The sequence below is a fragment of the Pleurodeles waltl genome, chromosome 6 (genome assembly GCF_031143425.1).
Source record: "Pleurodeles waltl isolate 20211129_DDA chromosome 6, aPleWal1.hap1.20221129, whole genome shotgun sequence".
Taxonomy (NCBI): Eukaryota; Metazoa; Chordata; class Amphibia; order Caudata; family Salamandridae; genus Pleurodeles; species Pleurodeles waltl.
Genome location: NC_090445.1, coordinates 1,711,329,944 through 1,711,348,412, shown reverse-complemented (window position 1 = coordinate 1,711,348,412; position 18,469 = coordinate 1,711,329,944). Strand labels below are relative to the sequence as shown.

The window sequence follows — 18,469 nt, the reverse complement described above, 5'->3', positions numbered from 1 at the left end:
ACACTGCACCATCTGTGAGAGTGAATACCACCACTCAGATATAACAATGCCACCCTTCAGACAACCACTCAACACCACCCATCAGCTAATACAGTCTCTTGAAATTCACACACTGCACCATCTGTGAGAGTTAATACCACCACTCAGAGATAACAGACAGTGTCACCCTCTTCAAACAACCACTCAAAACCACCCATCAGCTACTTCAATCTCTTGAAGCAAAAACAGTGCACCATCTGTGACAACATGGCCTGTAAGAACCAACACACAAAACAGCTTGTCAAAGCAAACATCTGCCATCTATTAGAGGCAAAACCCAACACTCTCTCTCACAACCAAACACCTTGTAAGAGATAAGAAGGAACAATACTGTCAGCACACACAAACAGCACTGCTCCTCAAACCTAGCAAGCTGTGACAACTATCAGAGCCAAAGACCACCACAGCCTTCGAGGATCAACAGGTAACAACCTCTGTAAGAGCAAAGAAGCAGCAAAACTGTCACACCAGCCTTCAGGGTCAACACTTCACATCAGCTGTCAGAGCCAAGACCTGTCAGAACAAACATGCAACATCATCTCTTAGAACCATAACTACAAACAGCAAGAGCGTCCTTCAGTACCAATAACACCCGTCAGAAGCAAGAGCCTCTCTCTGAATCCATCTAAGCCAACACCCAGGAGTCAATACTTGTTCTTAACACAACATCCATCTCACCACCGCTTGTAAGAGCTAACACTGCTACCGGCCAGCAGGCATTGCCACCAGTAAGAAGAAAAAAGTTCCGGACCCAACCACTAGATGGCGGAATAATGCACAGCATATGAGTCCAGAAAAGATTGACGCGGCAAAATAACACCTTGTGTTAAGTGTCGAGATTCCACAAAAGGGTTAGAGATGGGACAATGACTCACTCTGTCAGCACTCTCACACCGCACAGCACTGGCCCTTGCACTCCTTGAGTGGTAGAGTCACTTACCATCAGCACGTGACTTCTTCCAGCTGATGAGGCCGGCAAGGAGGAAGATGAGACCGAGGCCCAAGACCACCGCAGAGATACTGATCTTCACCATCTGCACCTGCGTCAGCCCAGGAGCTACAAGACAGCAAGGGAGAGGAGTTAAAGGACCAGTGAAGGAGGAAGGAGGAAGAGAGAGGTGACAGGACCGGTCATGGAGGAAGAAGGAAGAGTGATGTGAAAAGACCTGTCAAGTAGGAAGAAGGAAGAGAGAGGTGAAAGAACCGGTGACGGAGGAAGAAGGAAGAGAGATGTGAAAGGACCTGTCCAGTGGGAAGAAGGAAGAGAGAGAGATGAAAGGACCTGTGAAGGAGGAAGACGGAAGAGAGAGGTGAAAGGACCAGCTAGTGAGGCCAGCAAGGAGGAAGATGAGACCGAGGCCCAAGACCACTTCCGAGATACTGATCTTCACCATCTGCAACTGTGTCCGGGCAGGAGCTACAAGACCGCAAGAGAGAGGGGTTAATGGACCTGTGAAGGAGGAAGAGAGTGGGGTGAAAGGACCTCTGAAGGAAGGAGAAGGAAGAGAGAGGTGAAAGTACCTGTGAAGGAGGAAGAGAGAGAGGTAAAAGGACCAGTGAAGGGGCAAGAAGGACGAGAGAAGGAGAAAGGACATGTGAAGGAGGAAGAAGGAAGAGAGAGAGGTGAAAGGACCGGTGACGGAGGAAGAAGAAAGAGAGATGTGAAAGGACCTGTGAAGAAGGAAGAGAGAGAGGTGAAAGGACCTGTGAAGGAGCAAGAAGGAAGAGAGAAGGTGAAAGGACATGTGAAGGAGGAAGAAGGAAGAGAGAGAGGTGAAAGGACCGGTGACGGAGGAAGAAGAAAGAGAGATGTGAAAGGACCTGTGAAGAAGGAAGAGAGAGAGGTGAAAGAACCTGTGAAGGAGCAAGAAGGAAGAGAGAAGGTGAAAGGACCTGGGAAGGAGGAAGACGTAAAAGAGAGAGGGTGACAGGACCTGCAAAGGAGGAGGAAGAAATAGAGAGGTGAAAGGACCTCTGAAGGAGGAAAAAGGAAGAGAGAAAGGGTGAAAGGACCTATGAAGGAGGAAGAAGGAAGAGAGAGGTGAAAGATCCTATGAAGGAGGAAGAGAGTGAGGTGAAAGGACTTGTGAAGGAAGGAGAAGGAGAGGACCTGTGAAGGGGCAAGAAGGACGAGAAAAGGTGAAAGGACATGTGAAGGAGGAAGAAGGAAGAGAAAGGTGAAAGGACCGGTGACGGAGGAAGAAGGAAGAGAGATGTGAAAGGACCTGTGAAGGAGGAAGAGAGAAAGGTGAAAGGACCTGTGAAGGATCAAGAAGGAAGAGAGAAGGTGAAAGGACCTGCGAAGGAGGAAGAAGGAAGAGAGTGGTGAAAGGACCTGTGAAGGAGGAAGACGGAAAAGAGGGGTGAAAGGATATAGGAAGGAGAAGAAAGAGAGAGAGGTGAAAGGACATGTGAAGGAGGAAGAAGGATGAGAGAGGTGAAAGGAACTGTGAAGGAGGAAGACGGAAAAGAGAGGTGAAAGGATATAGGAAGGAGAAGAAAGAGAGAGAGGTGACAGGAAAAGAGAGGTGAAAGGACCTGTGAAGGAGGGAGAGAGGGACCTGTGAAGGAGGAAGACGGAAAAGAGAGGTGAAAGGATATAGGAAGGAGAAGAAAGAGAGAGAGGTGAAAGGACATGTGAAGGAGGAAGAAGGATGAGAGAGGTGAAAGGAACTTTGAAGGAGGAAGACGGAAAAGAGAGGTGAAAGGATATAGGAAGGAGAAGAAAGAGAGAGAGGTGACAGGAAAAGAGAGGTGAAAGGACCTGTGAAGGAGGGAGAGAGGTGAAAGGACCTGTGAAGGAGGAAGAAGGAAGAGAGAGGTGAAAGGACCTGTGAAGGAGGAAGAGAGAGAGGTGAAAGGACCTGTGAAGAGCAAGAAGGAAGAGAGAAGGTGAAAGGACCTGTGAAGGAGCAAGAAGGAAGAGAGGTGAAAGGACCTGTAAAGGAGCAAGAAGGGAGAGAGAAGGTGGAGGAGGAAGAAGGAAGAGAAAGGTAAAAGGACCTGTGAAGGAGGAAAAAGGAAGAGAGTGGTGAAAGGATAAAGGAAAGAGAAGGAAGAGAGAGGTGAAAGGACCTGTGAAGGAGAAAGAAGGAAGAGAGAGAGGGTGACAGGACCTGCAAAGGAGGAAGAAGGAATAGAGAGGTGAAAGGACCTCTGAAGGAGGAAAAAGGAAGAGAGGGAGGGTGAAAGGACCTATGAAGGAGGAAGAAGGAAGAGAGAGGTGAAAGATCCTGTGAAGGAGGAAGAGAGTGAGGTGAAAGGACTTGTGAAGGAAGGAGAAGGAGAGGACCTGTAAAGGGGCAAGAAGGACGAGAGAAGGTGAAAGGACATGTGAAGGAGGAAGAAGGAAGAGAGAGGTGAAAGGACCGGTGGCGGAGGAAGAAGAAAGAGAGATGTGAAAGGACCTGTGAAGGAGGAAGAGAGAGAGGTGAAAGGACCTGTGAAGGAGCAATAAGGAAGACAGAAGGTGAAAGGATCTGTGAAGGAGGAAGAAGGAAGAGAGAGGTGAAAGGACCTGTGAAGGAGGAAGACGGAAAAGAGAGGTGAAAGGATATAGGAAGGAGACAAAAGAGAGAGAGGTGAAAGGACATGTGAAGGAGGAAGAAGGACGAAAGAGGTGAAAGGACCTGGAAAGGAGGAAGAAGGAAGAGGGAGATGAAAGGACCTGTGAAGGAGCAAGAAGGAAGAGAGAAGGTGAAAGGACCTGTGAAGGAGGAAGAAGGAAAAGAGAGAGGGTGACAGGACCTGCAAAGGAGGAGGAAGGAATAGAGAGGTGAAAGGACCTCTGAAGGAGGAAAAAGGAAGAGAGAGAGGGTGAAAGGACCTATGAAGGAGGAAGAAGGAAGAGAGAGGTGAAAGATCCTGTGAAGGAGGAAGAGAGTGAGGTGAAAGGACTTGTGAAGGAAGGAGAAGGAGAGGACCTGTAAAGGGGCAAGAAGGACGAGAGAAGGTGAAAGGACATGTGAAGTAGGAAGAAGGAAGAGAGAGGTGAAAGGACCGGTGACGGAGGAAGAAGAAAGAGAGATGTGAAAGGACCTGTGAAGGAGGAAGAGAGAGAGGTGAAAGGACCTGTGAAGGAGCAATAAGGAAGACAGAAGGTGAAAGGACCTGTGAAGGAGGAAGAAGGAAGAGAGAGGTGAAAGGACCTGTGAAGGAGGAAGACGGAAAAGAGAGGTGAAAGGATACAGGAAGGAGACGAAAGAGAGAGAGGTGAAAGGACATGTGAAGGAGGAAGAAGGACGAAAGAGGTGAAAGGACCTGGAAAGGAGGAAGAAGGAAGAGGGAGATGAAAGGACCTGTGAAGGAGCAAGAAGGAAGAGAGAAGGTGAAAGGACCTGTGAAGGAGGAAGACGGAAAAGAGAGAGGGTGACAGGACCTGCAAAGGAGGAGGAAGGAATAGAGAGGTGAAAGGACCTCTGAAGGAGGAAAAAGGAAGAGAGAGGTGAAAGATCCTGTGAAGGAGGAAGAGAGTGAGGTGAAAGGACTTGTGAAGAAAGGAGAAGGAGAGGACCTGTGAAGGGGCAAGAAGGACGAGAGAAGGTGAAAGGACATGTGAAGGAGGAAGAAGGAAGAGAAAGGTGAAAGGACCGGTGACGGAGGAAGAAGGAAGAGAGATGTGAAAGGACCTGTGAAGGAGGAAGAGAGTGAGGTGAAATGACCTGTGAAGGAGCAAGAAGGAAGAGAGAAGGTGAAAGGACCTGCGAAGGAGGAAGAAGGAAGAGAGTGGTGAAAGGACCTGTGAAGGAGGAAGACGGGAAAGAGAGGTGAAAGGATATAGGAAGGAGAAGAAAGAGAGAGAGGTGAAAGGACATGTGAAGGAGGAAGAAGGATGAGAGAGGTGACAGGAACTGTGAAGGAGGAAGACAGAAAAGAGAGGTGAAACGATAGAGGAAGGAGAAGAAAGAGAGAGAGGTGACAGGAAAAGAGAGGTGAAAGGACCTGTAAAGGAGGGAGAGAGGGACCTGTGAAGGAGGAAGACGGAAAAGAGAGGTGAAAGGATATAGGAAGGAGAAGAAAGAGAGAGAGGTGAAAGGACATGTGAAGGAGGAAGAAGGATGAGAGAGGTGAAAGGAACTTTGAAGGAGGAAGACGGAAAAGAGAGGTGAAAGGATATAGGAAGGAGGGAGAGAGGTGAAAGGACCTGTGAAGGAGGAAGAAGGAAGAGAGAGGTGAAAGGACCTGTGAAGGAGGAAGAGAGAGAGGTGAAAGGACCTGTGAAGGAGCAAGAAGGAAGAGAGAAGGTGAAAGGACCTGTGAAGGAGCAAGAAGGAAGAGAGAGGTGAAAGGACCTGTAAAGGAGCAAGAAGGGAGAGAGAAGGTGGAGGAGGAAGAAGGAAGAGAGAGGTAAAAGGACCTGTGAAGGAGGAAAAAGGAAGAGAGTGGTGAAAGGATAAAGGAAGGAGAAGGAAGAGAGAGGTGAAAGGACCTGTGAAGGAGAAAGAAGGAAGAGAGAGAGGGTGACAGGACCTGCAAAGGAGGAAGAAGGAATAGAGAGGTGAAAGGACCTCTGAAGGAGGAAAAAGGAAGAGAGGGAGGGTGAAAGGACCTATGAAGAAGGAAGAAGGAAGAGAGAGGTGAAAGATCCTGTGAAGGAGGAAGAGAGTGAGGTGAAAGGACTTGTGAAGGAAGGAGAAGGAGAGGACCTGTAAAGGGGCAAGAAGGACGAGAGAAGGTAAAAGGACATGTGAAGCAGGAAGAAGGAAGAGAGAGGTGAAAGGACCGGTGACGGAGGAAGAAGAAAGAGAGATGTGAAAGGACCTGTGAAGGAGGAAGCGAGAGAGGTGAAAGGACCTGTGAAGGAGCAATAAGGAAGACAGAAGGTGAAAGGACCTGTGAAGGAGGAAGAAGGAAGAGAGAGGTGAAAGGACCTGTGAAGGAGGAAGACGGAAAAGAGAGGTGAAAGGATGTAGGAAGGAGACGAAAGAGAGAGAGGTGAAAGGACATGTGAAGGAGGAAGAAGGACGAAAGAGGTGAAAGGACCTGGAAAGGAGGAAGAAGGAAGAGAGAGGTGAAAGGACCTGGGAAGGAGGAAGACAGAAGAGAGAACTGAAGATAAAGTGGCAACTGGGAGGAAGCAGCATGAGGATAAATAAAGGGGGATTAGGAGAGGAAGGCAAATTAACTAGAAAGCCTGGAAAAAGAGGGAGAGGAAGAAGGGAAGTGTGGGAGATGGATGCGGGAAGAAGGGAAGGTAATAGATAGGGAAGGAAGAGGGGAGTACAAAGAAGGAGTAAAGGGAAAAGGAAGAGTCCACAGGGAAATAATGGGTGAGAGAACAGAGTAAATGGAGGAAGTGAAGAGCGAGAGAACAGAGGAGGAACAAAGGGAATGCGGAAATGTACAGAGAAGGAATGAAGGGAGAGTATAGAGAGGAACCAAGGGAAGAGGGAGAGTGCAGAGAGGGAATGAAGTGAAAAGGGAGAGTACAGAGAGGGAATGAAGGGAAAAGGGAGACTACAGAGAAAGAACGAAGGGAGGTGGGAGTACAGAGAAGGAACATAGGGAAGAGGGAGGGTACAGAGAGGGGATGAAGGGAAGAGGGAGAGTACAGAGAGGGAATGAAATGAAAAGGGAGAGTACAGAGAGGGAACGAAGGGGAGAGGGAGAGTACGAAGAGGGAATGAAGGGAAGAGGGAGAGTACAGAGAGGGAATGAAGGGAAGAGGGAGAGTGCGGAGAGGGAATGAAATGAAAAGGGAGAGTACAGAGAGGGAATCAAGGGGAAAGGGAGGCTACAGAGAAAGAAAGAAGGGAGGGGGGAGTACAGAGAAGGAACGAAGGGAGGAGGGGAGTACAGAGAGGGAATGAAGGGAAGAGGGAGAGTACAGAAAGGGAATGAAGGGAAGAGGGAGAGTACAGAGAGGGAATGAAGGGAAGAGTACAGAGAGGGAACAAAGGGAAGAGGGAGAGTACAGAGAGGGAACGAAGGAACAAAGGGAGAGTACAAAGATGGAAGTATGGGAAAAGGGAGAGTGTAGAGAGGGAACGAAGGGAAGAGTACAGAGAGGGAGTGAAGGGAAGAGGTAGAGTACAGAGAGGGAACAGAGGGAAGAGGGAGAGTACATAGAGGAACAAAGGGAATAAGGAGAGTACAGAGAGGGAATGAAGGGAAGAGTACAGAGAGGGAACGAGGAGAAGAGGCAGAGTACAGAGAGGGAGCTAAGGGAAGAGGGAGAGTACAGAGAGGGAACGAAGGGAAAAGAGAGAGTACAGAGAGAGAACAAAGGGAAGAAGGAGGGTACAGAGAAGAAATAAAGGAAAGACTACAGAGAGGGAACGAAGGGAAGAGGGACAGTAGAGAGAGGGAATTAAGGGAAGAGGGAGAGTACAGAGAGGGAACTAAGGGAAGAGGGAGAGTACAGAGAGGGAGCGAAGGGAAGAGTACAGAGAGGGAACAAAGAGAAGAGGGAGAGTACAGAGAGGGAACGAAGAGAAGAGGGAGAGTACAGAGCGGGAGCTAAGGGAAGAGGGAGAGTACAGAGATGGAGCGAAGAGAAGATTACAGAGAGGGAACGAAGAGAAGAGGGTGAGTTCAGAGAGGGAGCTAAGGGAGGGAGAGTACAGAGAGGGAGCGAAGGGAAGAGTACAAGGAGGGAACAGAGAGAAGAGAGGGAGTACAGAGAGGGAACGCCATCAACCACTGACTGAACCTCCATCAGCCTGCCAGACACCTGCGCTCCTCCTCACTCGTCCTCGCGCACACACCCCACATCCGTCGCAGCCGCAGCGCTGGCCGTTCTCTTCTCCTACATCACTGCAAGCCCTGGAACGACCTGCCCCTCCACCTTCGAGCAGCACCCTCCCTTGTGGACTTCAGAGAGAAACTCAAGACCTGGCTTTTCAACTGGACATTGCCCCCTAGCGCCCAGATACCCCTAGGGGTGACAGTGCTGCACTCTACAAATACTGATTGATTGTTTGATTGACGGATTGGTACTCTGCACGAGAAGCAAACTATGCAACGTGATCAGGTCTTGGAGGAAATTGGACAACTAGAGCAAAAAATAATAATGTGCTAAGGAGCTCCAGACTGACGATTAACACGACACTGCCTGCGACCAGTCACAATGCCGACGGCTTCATGAAATATTGCAGGGCTTATTACACCCCAAAATAGGAGGTGCTGGCTTAGTATTACACTTCAATACCTATCAAACAATCTGTTTTAAATAAAAATGAACAACTAACAACTATTTGTTCCCAAACTTCACTAGCTTTGAAATATTGGCAGATGAGCTTCGCCTATCAGAGATGGAAGACCTAGCACCTGGTTTAGGCCCATATTAGGACTTTGGCGGTACAACCCATCTACCGGCGCAGTGACGGCCGCCACCCCTCTTGCTCCCCTGTATCTCACTTCAGCTCCTTGTAATGGGCTCCGTGGGGTGTTCTGGTATTCCCCTACCTCCCTTGTGTCCCTCTACCTCCTTGTATCCCTCTACCTCCCTTGTATCTTACTCCAGTTCCTTGTCATAGGCTACCTCCCTTGTATCCCTCTATCTCTCTTGTATCCTACTCCCTGTATCTTATTCCAGCTCCTTGTGATGGGCTCCATAGGGTGTTCTGCTACCCACCTTCCACTCTTGTACCCCTCCAACTCCCTTGTATCCATCTACCTCCCTTATATCCTACTCCTTTGTATCTTACTCCAGCTCCTTGTGATGGGCCCCATGGGGTGTTATGGTACCCTTCTACCTCCCTTGTATCTACTCCCTCACTTCAGCTCAATGTAATGGGCTCCGTGGGGTGTTATGGTATTCCCCTACCTCCCTTGTGTCCCTCTACCTCCTTGTATCCCTCTACCTCCCTTGTATCTTACTCCAGTTCCTTCTCATAGGCTACCTCCCTTGTATCCCTCTATCTCTCTTGTATCCTACTCCCTGTATCTTATTCCAGCTCCTTGTGCTGTGCTCCATAGGGTGTTCTGCTACCCATTTTCCTCCCTTGTACCTCTCCAACTCCCTTGTATCCATCTACCTCCCTTATATCCTACTCCTTTGTATCTTATTCCAGCTCTTTGTGATGGGCTCCATAGGGTGTTCTGCTACCCATCTTCCTCCCTTGTGCCCCTCCAACTCCCTTGTATCCATCTACCTCCCTTATATCCTACTCCTTTGTATCTTACTCCAGCTCCTTGTGATGGACTTCATAGGGTGTTCTGGTACCTCTCTACCTCCTGTGTATCACTCCACTTCCCTTGTATCCCTCTACCTCACTTGTACCCCTCTACCTCCTTTGTATACCTGTACCTCCCTTGTATCTCACTCCAGCTCCTTGTGATGGGCCCCATGGGGTGTTATGGTGCCCCTACCTCCCTTGTATCTACTCCCTTGTATCTCACTTTAGCTCCTTGTAATGGGCTCCAGGGGGGATTATGGTATCCCTATACCTCCCTTATATACCTCAACCTCCCTTGTATCTCACTCCAGCTCCTTGTAATGGGCTCCATGGGGTGTTCTGGTATGCCCCTACCTCCCTTGTGTCCCTCTACCTCCTTGTATCCCTCTACCTCCCTTGTATCTTACTCCAGTTCCTTGTCATATGCTACACGGGATGGTCTGGTACCCCTCTACATCCTTTGTATCCCTCTACCTCCCTTGTATCCCTCTACTTCCCTTGTAACTTACAACAGCTCCTTGTAATGGGCTCCACAGGTTGTTCTGGTACCTCTCTACTTTCCTAGTATCTCTCTACCTCCCTTGTACCCCTCTCCCTCCCTTGTAATGTACTCCAGCTCCTAGTGTTGGGCTCCAAAGGATGTGCTGGTATCCCTATACTTCCCTTGTATCTCTCTACCTCCCTGTATCTTACTCTATGGACTCTGTAGAGTGTTCTGGTACCCCTCTACCTCCTTTGTATCCCTAACCTCCCATGTATCCCTCTACCTCGCTTGCATTCCTCTACCTCACTTGTATCGTGCTCCAGCTCATTGGGATGTGCTTCATAGGATGCTCTGGTCTTCCTCTACCTCCCTTCCATCCCTCTACCTCACTTGTATCTTACTCCAGGTCCTTGTGATGGACTCTGTAGATTGCTCTGGTACTCCTCTACCTCCCTTGTATCCTTCTACAGTCCTTGTATCTTACTCCTGCTCCTTGTGATGGGCTCCTTCAGGGTGCTTTGATACCCCTTGGCTCCCCCCAAGGTATCTTACTCCAGGTCCTTGTGATGGACTCCATATGTTGCTCTGGTACCCCTCTACCTCTCTTGTATCCCTCTACCTCCCTTATATCATACTCCCTTGTATCATACTCTAGCTCCTTGTGATGGGCTCCCTAGGGTGCTCTAGTACCTCTCTACCTCCCTTGTATCCCTCTACCTCCCTTGCATTCCTCTACCTCCCTTATAACCTACTCCCTTGTATCGTACTCTAGCTCCTTGTGATGGGCTTCATAGGGTGTTCTGGTACCTCTCTACCTCCCTTGTATCCCTCTACCTCCCTTGTATCCCTCTATCTCTCTTGTATCCTACTCCATTGTATCTTACTCCAGCTCCTGGTGATGGGCTCCAGAGGGTGTTCTGGTACCCATCTACCCCCTTGTACTGCTCCAACTCCCTTGTATCCTATTCCCCTGTGTCTTACTGCAGCTCTTTGTGATAGGCTCCATAGAGTGTTGTAGTACCCCTCCAACTAGCTTGCACCCCCCTACCTCCTTTGTATCCCTCTACCTCCTTGTATCCCTCTTCCTCCCTTTTATCTTACTCCACTCCCTGTGATAGTCTCTATATGGTCTACCTTGCCGTATCCATCTACCTCCCTTGTATCCTACTCCTTTGTATCTTACTCCAGCTCCTTGTGATGGGCTCCATAGGTTGTTCTGGTACCTCTCTACCTCCCTTGTATCCCTCTACCTCCCTTGTATCCTACTGCAGCTCCATGTGATGGTCTACCTCCTTTGTATCCCTCTGCCTCCCTTGTATCTTACTCCAGGTCCTTGTGATGGACTCCATAGAGTGTTCTGGTACTCCTCTGCCTCCCTTGTACCCCTCTACATCCCTTGTATCCTACTCCAGCTCCTTGTGATGGGCTCCAGAGGGTGTATGGTACCTCTACCTCCCTTGTATCCCTCGTCCTCCCTTGTATCCCTCCACCTCCCTTATATCCTACTCCCTTGTATCTTACTTCAGCTCCTTGTGATAGCTCCATAGGGTGTTCTGGTACCTCTCTACCTCCCTTGTATCCCTCGACCTCCCTTGTACACCTCTACATCTCTTGTATCTCACTTCAGATCATTGTGGTGGGCTCCATAGAGTGTTCTGGTACCTCTCTACCTCCCTTGTATCTCTCGACCTCCCTTATATCCCTCTACCTCCCTTGTACACCTCTACATTCCTTGTATCTTACTTCAGCTCCTTGTGATGGGCTCCAGAGGGTGTATGGTACCTCTACCTCCCTTGTATCCCTCTACCTCCCTTGTACACCTCTACATTCCTTGTATCTTACTTCAGCTCCTTGTGGTGGGCTCCATACAGTGTTCTGGTACCTCTCTACCTCCCTTGTATCCCTCGACCTCCCTTGTAGCCATCTCTCTGTATCCTACTCCCTTGTATCCTACTGCAGGTCCATGTGATGGGCTCCATGGGGTGTTCTGGCACCCTCTACCTCCTTTGTACCCCTCGACCTCCCTCGTATCCCTCTATCTACCTTCTATCTCACTCCAGCTGACCCCACCAGTACTTTACCCCGGCTCCTGCTGATCGGTGCCCTCCTGCTCCTGCCCTCAGTACTTTATCCCAGGTCCTTCTGAAGGGTGCCCCCCTCTGCCCCTACCAGTACCTTACCCCAGCTCCTTTTCATGGGGTCCAGCCGTCTTCTGTAATACCTTGTACCCAAACACGTCCTTCGGTTTAGTGTACCCTCAGGCTTTAGTGGTACTTATGGGGCTCCAAAGTATCTTATCCTAGCTCCTTGTGGTGCCCTTCTGATCCTCTCCCCCAGTATTTTACCCCATGCCCTCACCCCAGATCCTGGTGATAGGTGCCCTCAGGCTGCTTTGGTACCCATTTACCCCACCGATACCTAACTTCAGCTCTTGGTGATGGGTGCCCTCAGGCTGCTGTGGTACCCCTATACCACTTCAGTACCTTACCCTACCGTCTGGTGATGGGTTCCCTCAGGCTACTGTGGTACCCTCGTACCCCACCAGTACCTTACCCTACCGTCTGGTGACGGGTTCCCTCAGGCTGCTGTGGTACCCCCGTACCCCATTAGTACCTTACCCCAGCGCCTGGTGATGAGTGCCCTCAGGCTGCTGTGGTATCCCCGTACCCCACCAGTACCTTACCCCAGCGTCTGGTGATGGTTGCCCCTCAGGCTGCTGTGGTATCTCTGAACCCTACCAGTACCCTTCCCCAGCTCCTGGCTATAGGTGCCCTCAAGGTGCTGTGGTACTGTACCACTCCAGTACCTTAACCCAGCACCTGGAGATGGGTGCCCTCAGGCTGCCCTGGTACCCCCGTACCCCACCAGTACCTTACCCCAGCACCTGGAGATGGGTGCCCTCAGGCTGCCCTGGTACCCCTGTACCTTACAAGTACCTTACCCCAGCTTTTCTTCATTGGGTCCAGCAGGCTGCTGTGCTCCGCCCAGCAGCTGTACACGTCTCCTGGCCTCGGGTTCACCTCCAGGTACACCTGGGCCTGGTAGCTCCAGTCCCCGTTGGGCCGCAGGGTGCCACTGGTCATGCCTTCAGGGATTGGATCCCCGTTCTTCAGCCAGGTGATGGTAATGGGCATGGGGTAGAAGTCAGACACGTCACAGACCAGCGTCATAGGGCCCCCCGCGGTCTCAGGCTTGATGGGGGTGATGCGCACGGTGGGTGGACCTGGGGGACAGAAAGAAGTAGATGGGTGAGGGTCCTGAGTCTACAGCAGGAGGCAGCAGACAAAGACTTCAGCACTCCTCAAGGATACTGACATAAAGTGAAATCAGGGTGCATCTGAAAGGCCTGTAGGGCTGGAGCAGGGTCAGTCACGTACCCACTTCTGCCCTTGGATAAGTTAGGGTGAGCCTTAGACGGGTGAGTGAGACTAAGAAGGATCGCTTAAGGTCAGAGTGCAAGAGTGCATCATGGGAAGAGTTAGAATTAATTAAATGCACAGAACAGTGAAATGAATCCCCTGAGATGACACAGTCAGTCAGTGGCAGATCTGGGATTTGACACGTGCATGGAGGTAGGTGGGGATGGACTATAAAGGCCTGATTTGGATATTGGCTGACTAGGTACTGCGTCCCAATGGTGACAGATAGACCGTCTACCTAAATCTAAATGAGATAGGATATGTAGCAGAGTATCTCATCCTCCAAGATCTAACTCAGGCCCTAAGACCTAACATGATCTGGGGACAAAACAGGCGCAGACGAGGCACAGATTTTGGGGTGAAGCTGTGGTGAGTGATTTACAGACACAGGGGATGTCTGCTACTTAAGCAGAAGAGGAGAACAGGACGGTGTGTGTTTTTTTGGATAGGACTTGAAAGGAGCCCACAGTCACCTGAGAGGTCCTTCTTGGCCTCAGATGATGATAATCAAAAGCTTGGCCCTCTCCCCAACCCCTCAAGATGGCCCTTAGAGAGACCGCGGCGGTGCCTAAGACTCCGGTCCCCATTATAAGTTTGAAGAATAGGGTAAGGGGTTTACCACACATGGGAAATACCACTTCCTTTGGGTAAAGTATTTACCATGTGTTGGCAATACCTTTGATTCCGAGTTTTGAACTTGAAAAGTGGAATAACAGGCAGAATCGATATTTAACACACCAAAAGTCACATGTTTTGCCCTTTTCTGGGTCATTTCCTGGATTAATTTTGGCCAGTCTTACCTGCTGATTTCCGTCAGGGGTAAACTGTGAGGGTTTGATAATTATCACACAACTAGTAATTCCAATACATGTGCAAACTCCGCTTTTCTCAGGAATCAGAATTTAACACTAGGATCTCATTACGAGTAGGCCCTGATGATTGTGGCAATTAACTAAATCCAAGAAAATTCAGCACAGAGGGGTTCAGAATTTATCAGATGTGATCCTTATCGCCTATTTCTTTTTTGGGGGAAATAGCATGCAAATTTGCTTCCTGCAAACCAATCCATAAATACCAGGGCTTTCCCGCTGATCATTTTTGGCAGGTATCATCTGCTGAAAATGTTATTGCACTTGTAAATACCAGGTGTGATAAACATTGCTCTACTTATAATTGTGATCCTTAACGGGCCACCTATAACCAGGGCCCAAGCTTGTAATGAGGGCCTGAGTGTGAGCTGCAGCTGGAGACAGTTCCTCTTTTATAGTAGGAGGAGAATGAGCTATATCTAGCTCCTTGAAGACAAGGCGCCTTACGACTCGGGGTCCATGGAGGGCAGAGGAGATCCAGGCCCTTCTACTCACACCCAGCATGGGTCCAGGAGCTGAGGTTCCGATGAGCTGCGGCTTCCGACTCCGGCAGAGGGGGGCACACCCCCAGTAGCAGTACCAGTACTCCAGTCTAGACATCATGGCTGCCAGGACCGTAGTTGTTGTAAAGAGGAAGGGAGACGTTTTCATGTTCCACCAAGATCAGGCTGATGTCACGTAGGAGTCCAGGATGCGGACACATTTTACAAGGTCATGGGGTCCAAAGCTGACAACGGAAGGAGAGGGCTCATGGACGGGATCAGCCAAAGCAGGTGGAATGAGAGGGCTCATGGACGGGATCAGCCAAAGCCAATGAAAGAAGAGGGCTCATGGACGGGATCAGCCAAAGCGGATGGAATAAGAAGGCTCATGGACGGGATCAGCCAAAAGGGATGGAATGAGAGGGCTCATGGGTGGGATCAGCCAAAGCCGATGGAATAAGAAGGCTCATGGACGGGAGCAGCTAATGTGGATGGAATGAGAGGACTCATGGGTGGTATCAGCCAAAGCCAATGGAATGAGAGGGCTCATGGACGGGATCAGCCAAAGCGGATGGAATGAGAGGGCTCATGGGTGGGATCAGCCAAAGCCAATGTAAGGAGAGGGCTCATGGACGGGATCAATCATAGCCAATGGAATGAGAGGGCTCATGGATGGGATCAGCCAAAGCCAATGGAATGAGAGGGCTCATGGATGGGATCAGCCAAAGCCAATGGAATAAAAGGGCTCATGGACGGGATCAGCCAAAGAGGATGGAATGAGAGGGCTCATGGGTGGGATCAGCCAAAGCCAATGGAATAAGAGGGCTCAAGGACGGGATCAGCCAAAGCCAATGGAATGAGAGGGCTCATGGGTGGGATCAGCCAAAGCCAACGGAATTAGAGGGCTCTTGGGCAGAATCAGACAAAGCCTATGGAATAAGAGGGCTCATGGACAGGATCAGCCAAAGTGGAAGGAATGAGAGTGCTCATGGGTGGGATCAGCCAAATCCAATGGAATGAGAGGGCTCATGGGTGGGATCAGCCAAAGCCAATGGAATGAGAGGGCTTTTGGGCGGAATCAGCCAACACCATGGAATAAGAGGGCTCATGGACGGGACCAGCCAAAGCGGATGGAATGAGCGGGCTCATGGGCGGGATCAGCCAAAGCCAATGGAATAAGAGGGCTCATGGACGGGATCAGCCAAAGCGGATGGAATGAGAAGGCTCATGGGTGGGATCAGCCAAAGCCAATAGAATGAGAGGGCTCTTGGGCGGGATCAGCCAAAGCCAATGGAATAAGAGGGCTCATGGACGGGATCAGCCAAAGCGGATGGAATGAGAGGGCTCATGGGTGGGATCAGCCAAAGCGGATGGAATGAGAGGGCTCATGGGTGGGATCAGCCAAAGCCAATGGAAGGAGAGGGCTCATGGATGGGATCAGTCAAAGCCAATGGAAGGAAAGGGCTCATGGATAGGATCAGCTAAAGCGGATGGAATGAGAGGGCTCATGGGTGGGATCAGCCAAAGCCAATGTAAGGAGAGGGCTCATGGACAGGATCAATCAAAGCCAATGGAAGGAGAGGGCTCATGGACGGGATCAGTCAAAGCCAATAGAAGGAGAGGGCTCATGGACGGGATCAGCCAAAGTGGATGGAATGAGAGGGCTCATGGGTGGGATCAGCCAAAGCAGATGGAATGAGAGGGCTCATGGGTGGGATCAGCCAAAGCAGATGGAATGAGAGGGCTCATGGGTCGGATCAGCCAAAGCCAATGGAAGGAGAGGGCTCATGGACGGGATCAGTCAAAGCCAATGGAAGGAGAGGGCTCATGGATGGGATCAGTCAAAGCGGATGGAATGAGAGGGCTCATGGGTGGGATCAGCCAAAGCCAATGGAAGGACGGGGTTCATGGATGGGATCACCCAAAGCCAATGGAAGGAGAGGGCTCATAGATGGGATCAGCCAAAGCCAATGGAAGGAGAGGGCTCATGGACAGGATGAGCCAAAGCGGGTGGAAGGAGAGGGCTCATGGACGGGATCAGCCAAAGCCAATGAAAGGAGAGGGCTCATGGACGGGATCAGTCAAAGCCAATGGAAGGAGATGGCTCATGGACGGGATCAGCCAAAGTGGATGGAATGAGAGGGCTCATGGACGGGATCAGTCAAAGCCAATGGAAGGAGAGGGCTCATGGACAGGATCAGCCAAAGCGGGTGGAAGGTGAGGGCTCATGGGCGGGATCAGCCAAAGCCAGTGGAAGGAGAGGGCTCATTGGATAGGTTCACCGAAAACCAATGGAAGGGCAGGGCTGCTTGGTGGGGGTTCAATACCAATGGAAGGAGGGGGCTCATGGGTAGGATCACTCAAAGCTAATGGAAGGAGAGCGCTCATGGATGGGATCAGCCAAAGCCAGTGGAAGGAGAGGGCTCATGGATGGGATCAGCCAAAGCCAATGGAAGGAGAGGACTCATGGACGGGATCAGCCAAAACCAGTAGAAGGAGAGGGCTCATGGAAGGGATAAGCCAAAGTGGGTGGAAGGACAGGGTTCATGGACGGGATCTCCCAAAGCTGATGGAATGAGAGGGCTCATGGGCGGGATCACCCAAAGCGGATGGAATGAGAGGGCTCATTAGATGGGATCACCGAAAACCAATGGAAGGGCAGGGCTGCTTGGTGGAGGTTCAATACCAATGGAAGGAGGGGGCTCATGGGTGGGATCACCCAAAGCCAATGGAAGAAGAGGATTCATGGGCGGAATCAGCCAAAGCCAATAGAAGGAGAGGGCTCATGGACGGGATCAGCCAAAGCGGTTGGAAGGAGAGGGCTCATGGGCGGGATTACCAAAACCAACAGAAGACCAGAGCTTCTGGGTCTGGGGTGCAGGAGCACAATTCCAGGCAAAGTTGGGATCATCCATTGATGTGCTGGGGTTCCTGGGTTGGGTCACTCAACACAGTGCAGGGCTGCAGGGTGTGAACAAGGCCATAAACTGAAAGGGTAGTACTTCTGGGTGAGGGTCACTCACTACCACTGAAAGGGCAGTACTTCTCTGTGAGGGTTACTCTTGACCACTCAACAGGAAGTACGTCTGGGTGAGGGTCATTCACAGCCACTGACAGGGCAGTACTTCTCTGTGAGGGCAACTCCTGACCACTCAACGGGCAGTACATCTTGGTGAGGGTCCCTCACTACCACTGAAAGGCCAGCACTTCTGGGTGAGGGTCACTCCCTACCCCTAAGAGGCCAGCCCTTCTGGATGAGGGTCACTCACTACCACTGGAAGGGCGGTACTTCTCTGTGAGGGTTACTCCTGACCACTCAAAGGGCAGTACGTCTGGGTGAGGGACACACACTACCACTGACAGAGCAGTACTTCTGGGTGAGGGTCCCTCACTACCCCTGAAAGGCCAGCCCTTCTGGGTGAGGGTCAGCCCTTCTGGGTGAGGGTCGCTCACTTCCCCTGAAAGGCCAGCCCTTCTGGGTGAGGGTCAGCCCTTCTGGGCGAGGGTCGCTCACTACCCCTTAAAGGTCAGAGGTCCTGTCCTGGGCACGCGGCGAGTGGTCTGGGCTCAGGGGGGCGTGGTACTCACTGGTCCTCAGCGCCGTCTCCTTCCAGAAGCGCTGGGCGTTCAGCTTGCAGGCCTGAATCTTGGCCTCCATCCAGGCGCTGGTGTGGCTGTCCATGTTCAAGAAGGTGGTGACATTCGCGATGGCCTTGTGCACGTCAGGGATGAACTGAGTGCAGGGCACGAAGACGCCGCCGCTAATGTCGTACTTTGCGAGGACCTGCTTGTTGAAGATCAGCGCGTTAACAAACTGCATGTTCTCCAGGCCATCGCGGGTGGCACAACCTCCAAACATCTGCAGAAGGAACCCAGCTGTGGGGAAAGAGGGCACAATAGTGTCAGCCAGGCCTCTGGCAGTGGCTCTTAACATTTAGACTTCTGTTGACCCAAACGTAATCATTACTGCAATCCGAGGACCCCCACTGAGTCATTATTGGAAGCCAGTGACCCCACCACCCCATTGACTCATTCCTGGAAGTCAGGGTCACTGGCT

General features: G+C 50.9%; 1 protein-coding gene across 1 annotated transcript in view; it reads right to left on the bottom strand.

Annotated features, from left to right (window-relative positions):
• The window catches only part of LOC138301822 (uncharacterized), a 141,165-nt gene that overhangs the window by 7,953 nt on the left and 114,743 nt on the right, over positions 1-18,469 (bottom strand). Inside the window, exons 9-11 of the mRNA XM_069242320.1 lie at positions 18,001-18,288; positions 12,584-12,865; positions 980-1,096 (exon numbers count right to left, since the gene is read on the bottom strand). Of these exons, the coding sequence (XP_069098421.1) occupies positions 980-1,096; positions 12,584-12,865; positions 18,001-18,288 (687 nt within the window). The remainder of the gene's footprint in view (positions 1-979; positions 1,097-12,583; positions 12,866-18,000; positions 18,289-18,469) is intronic.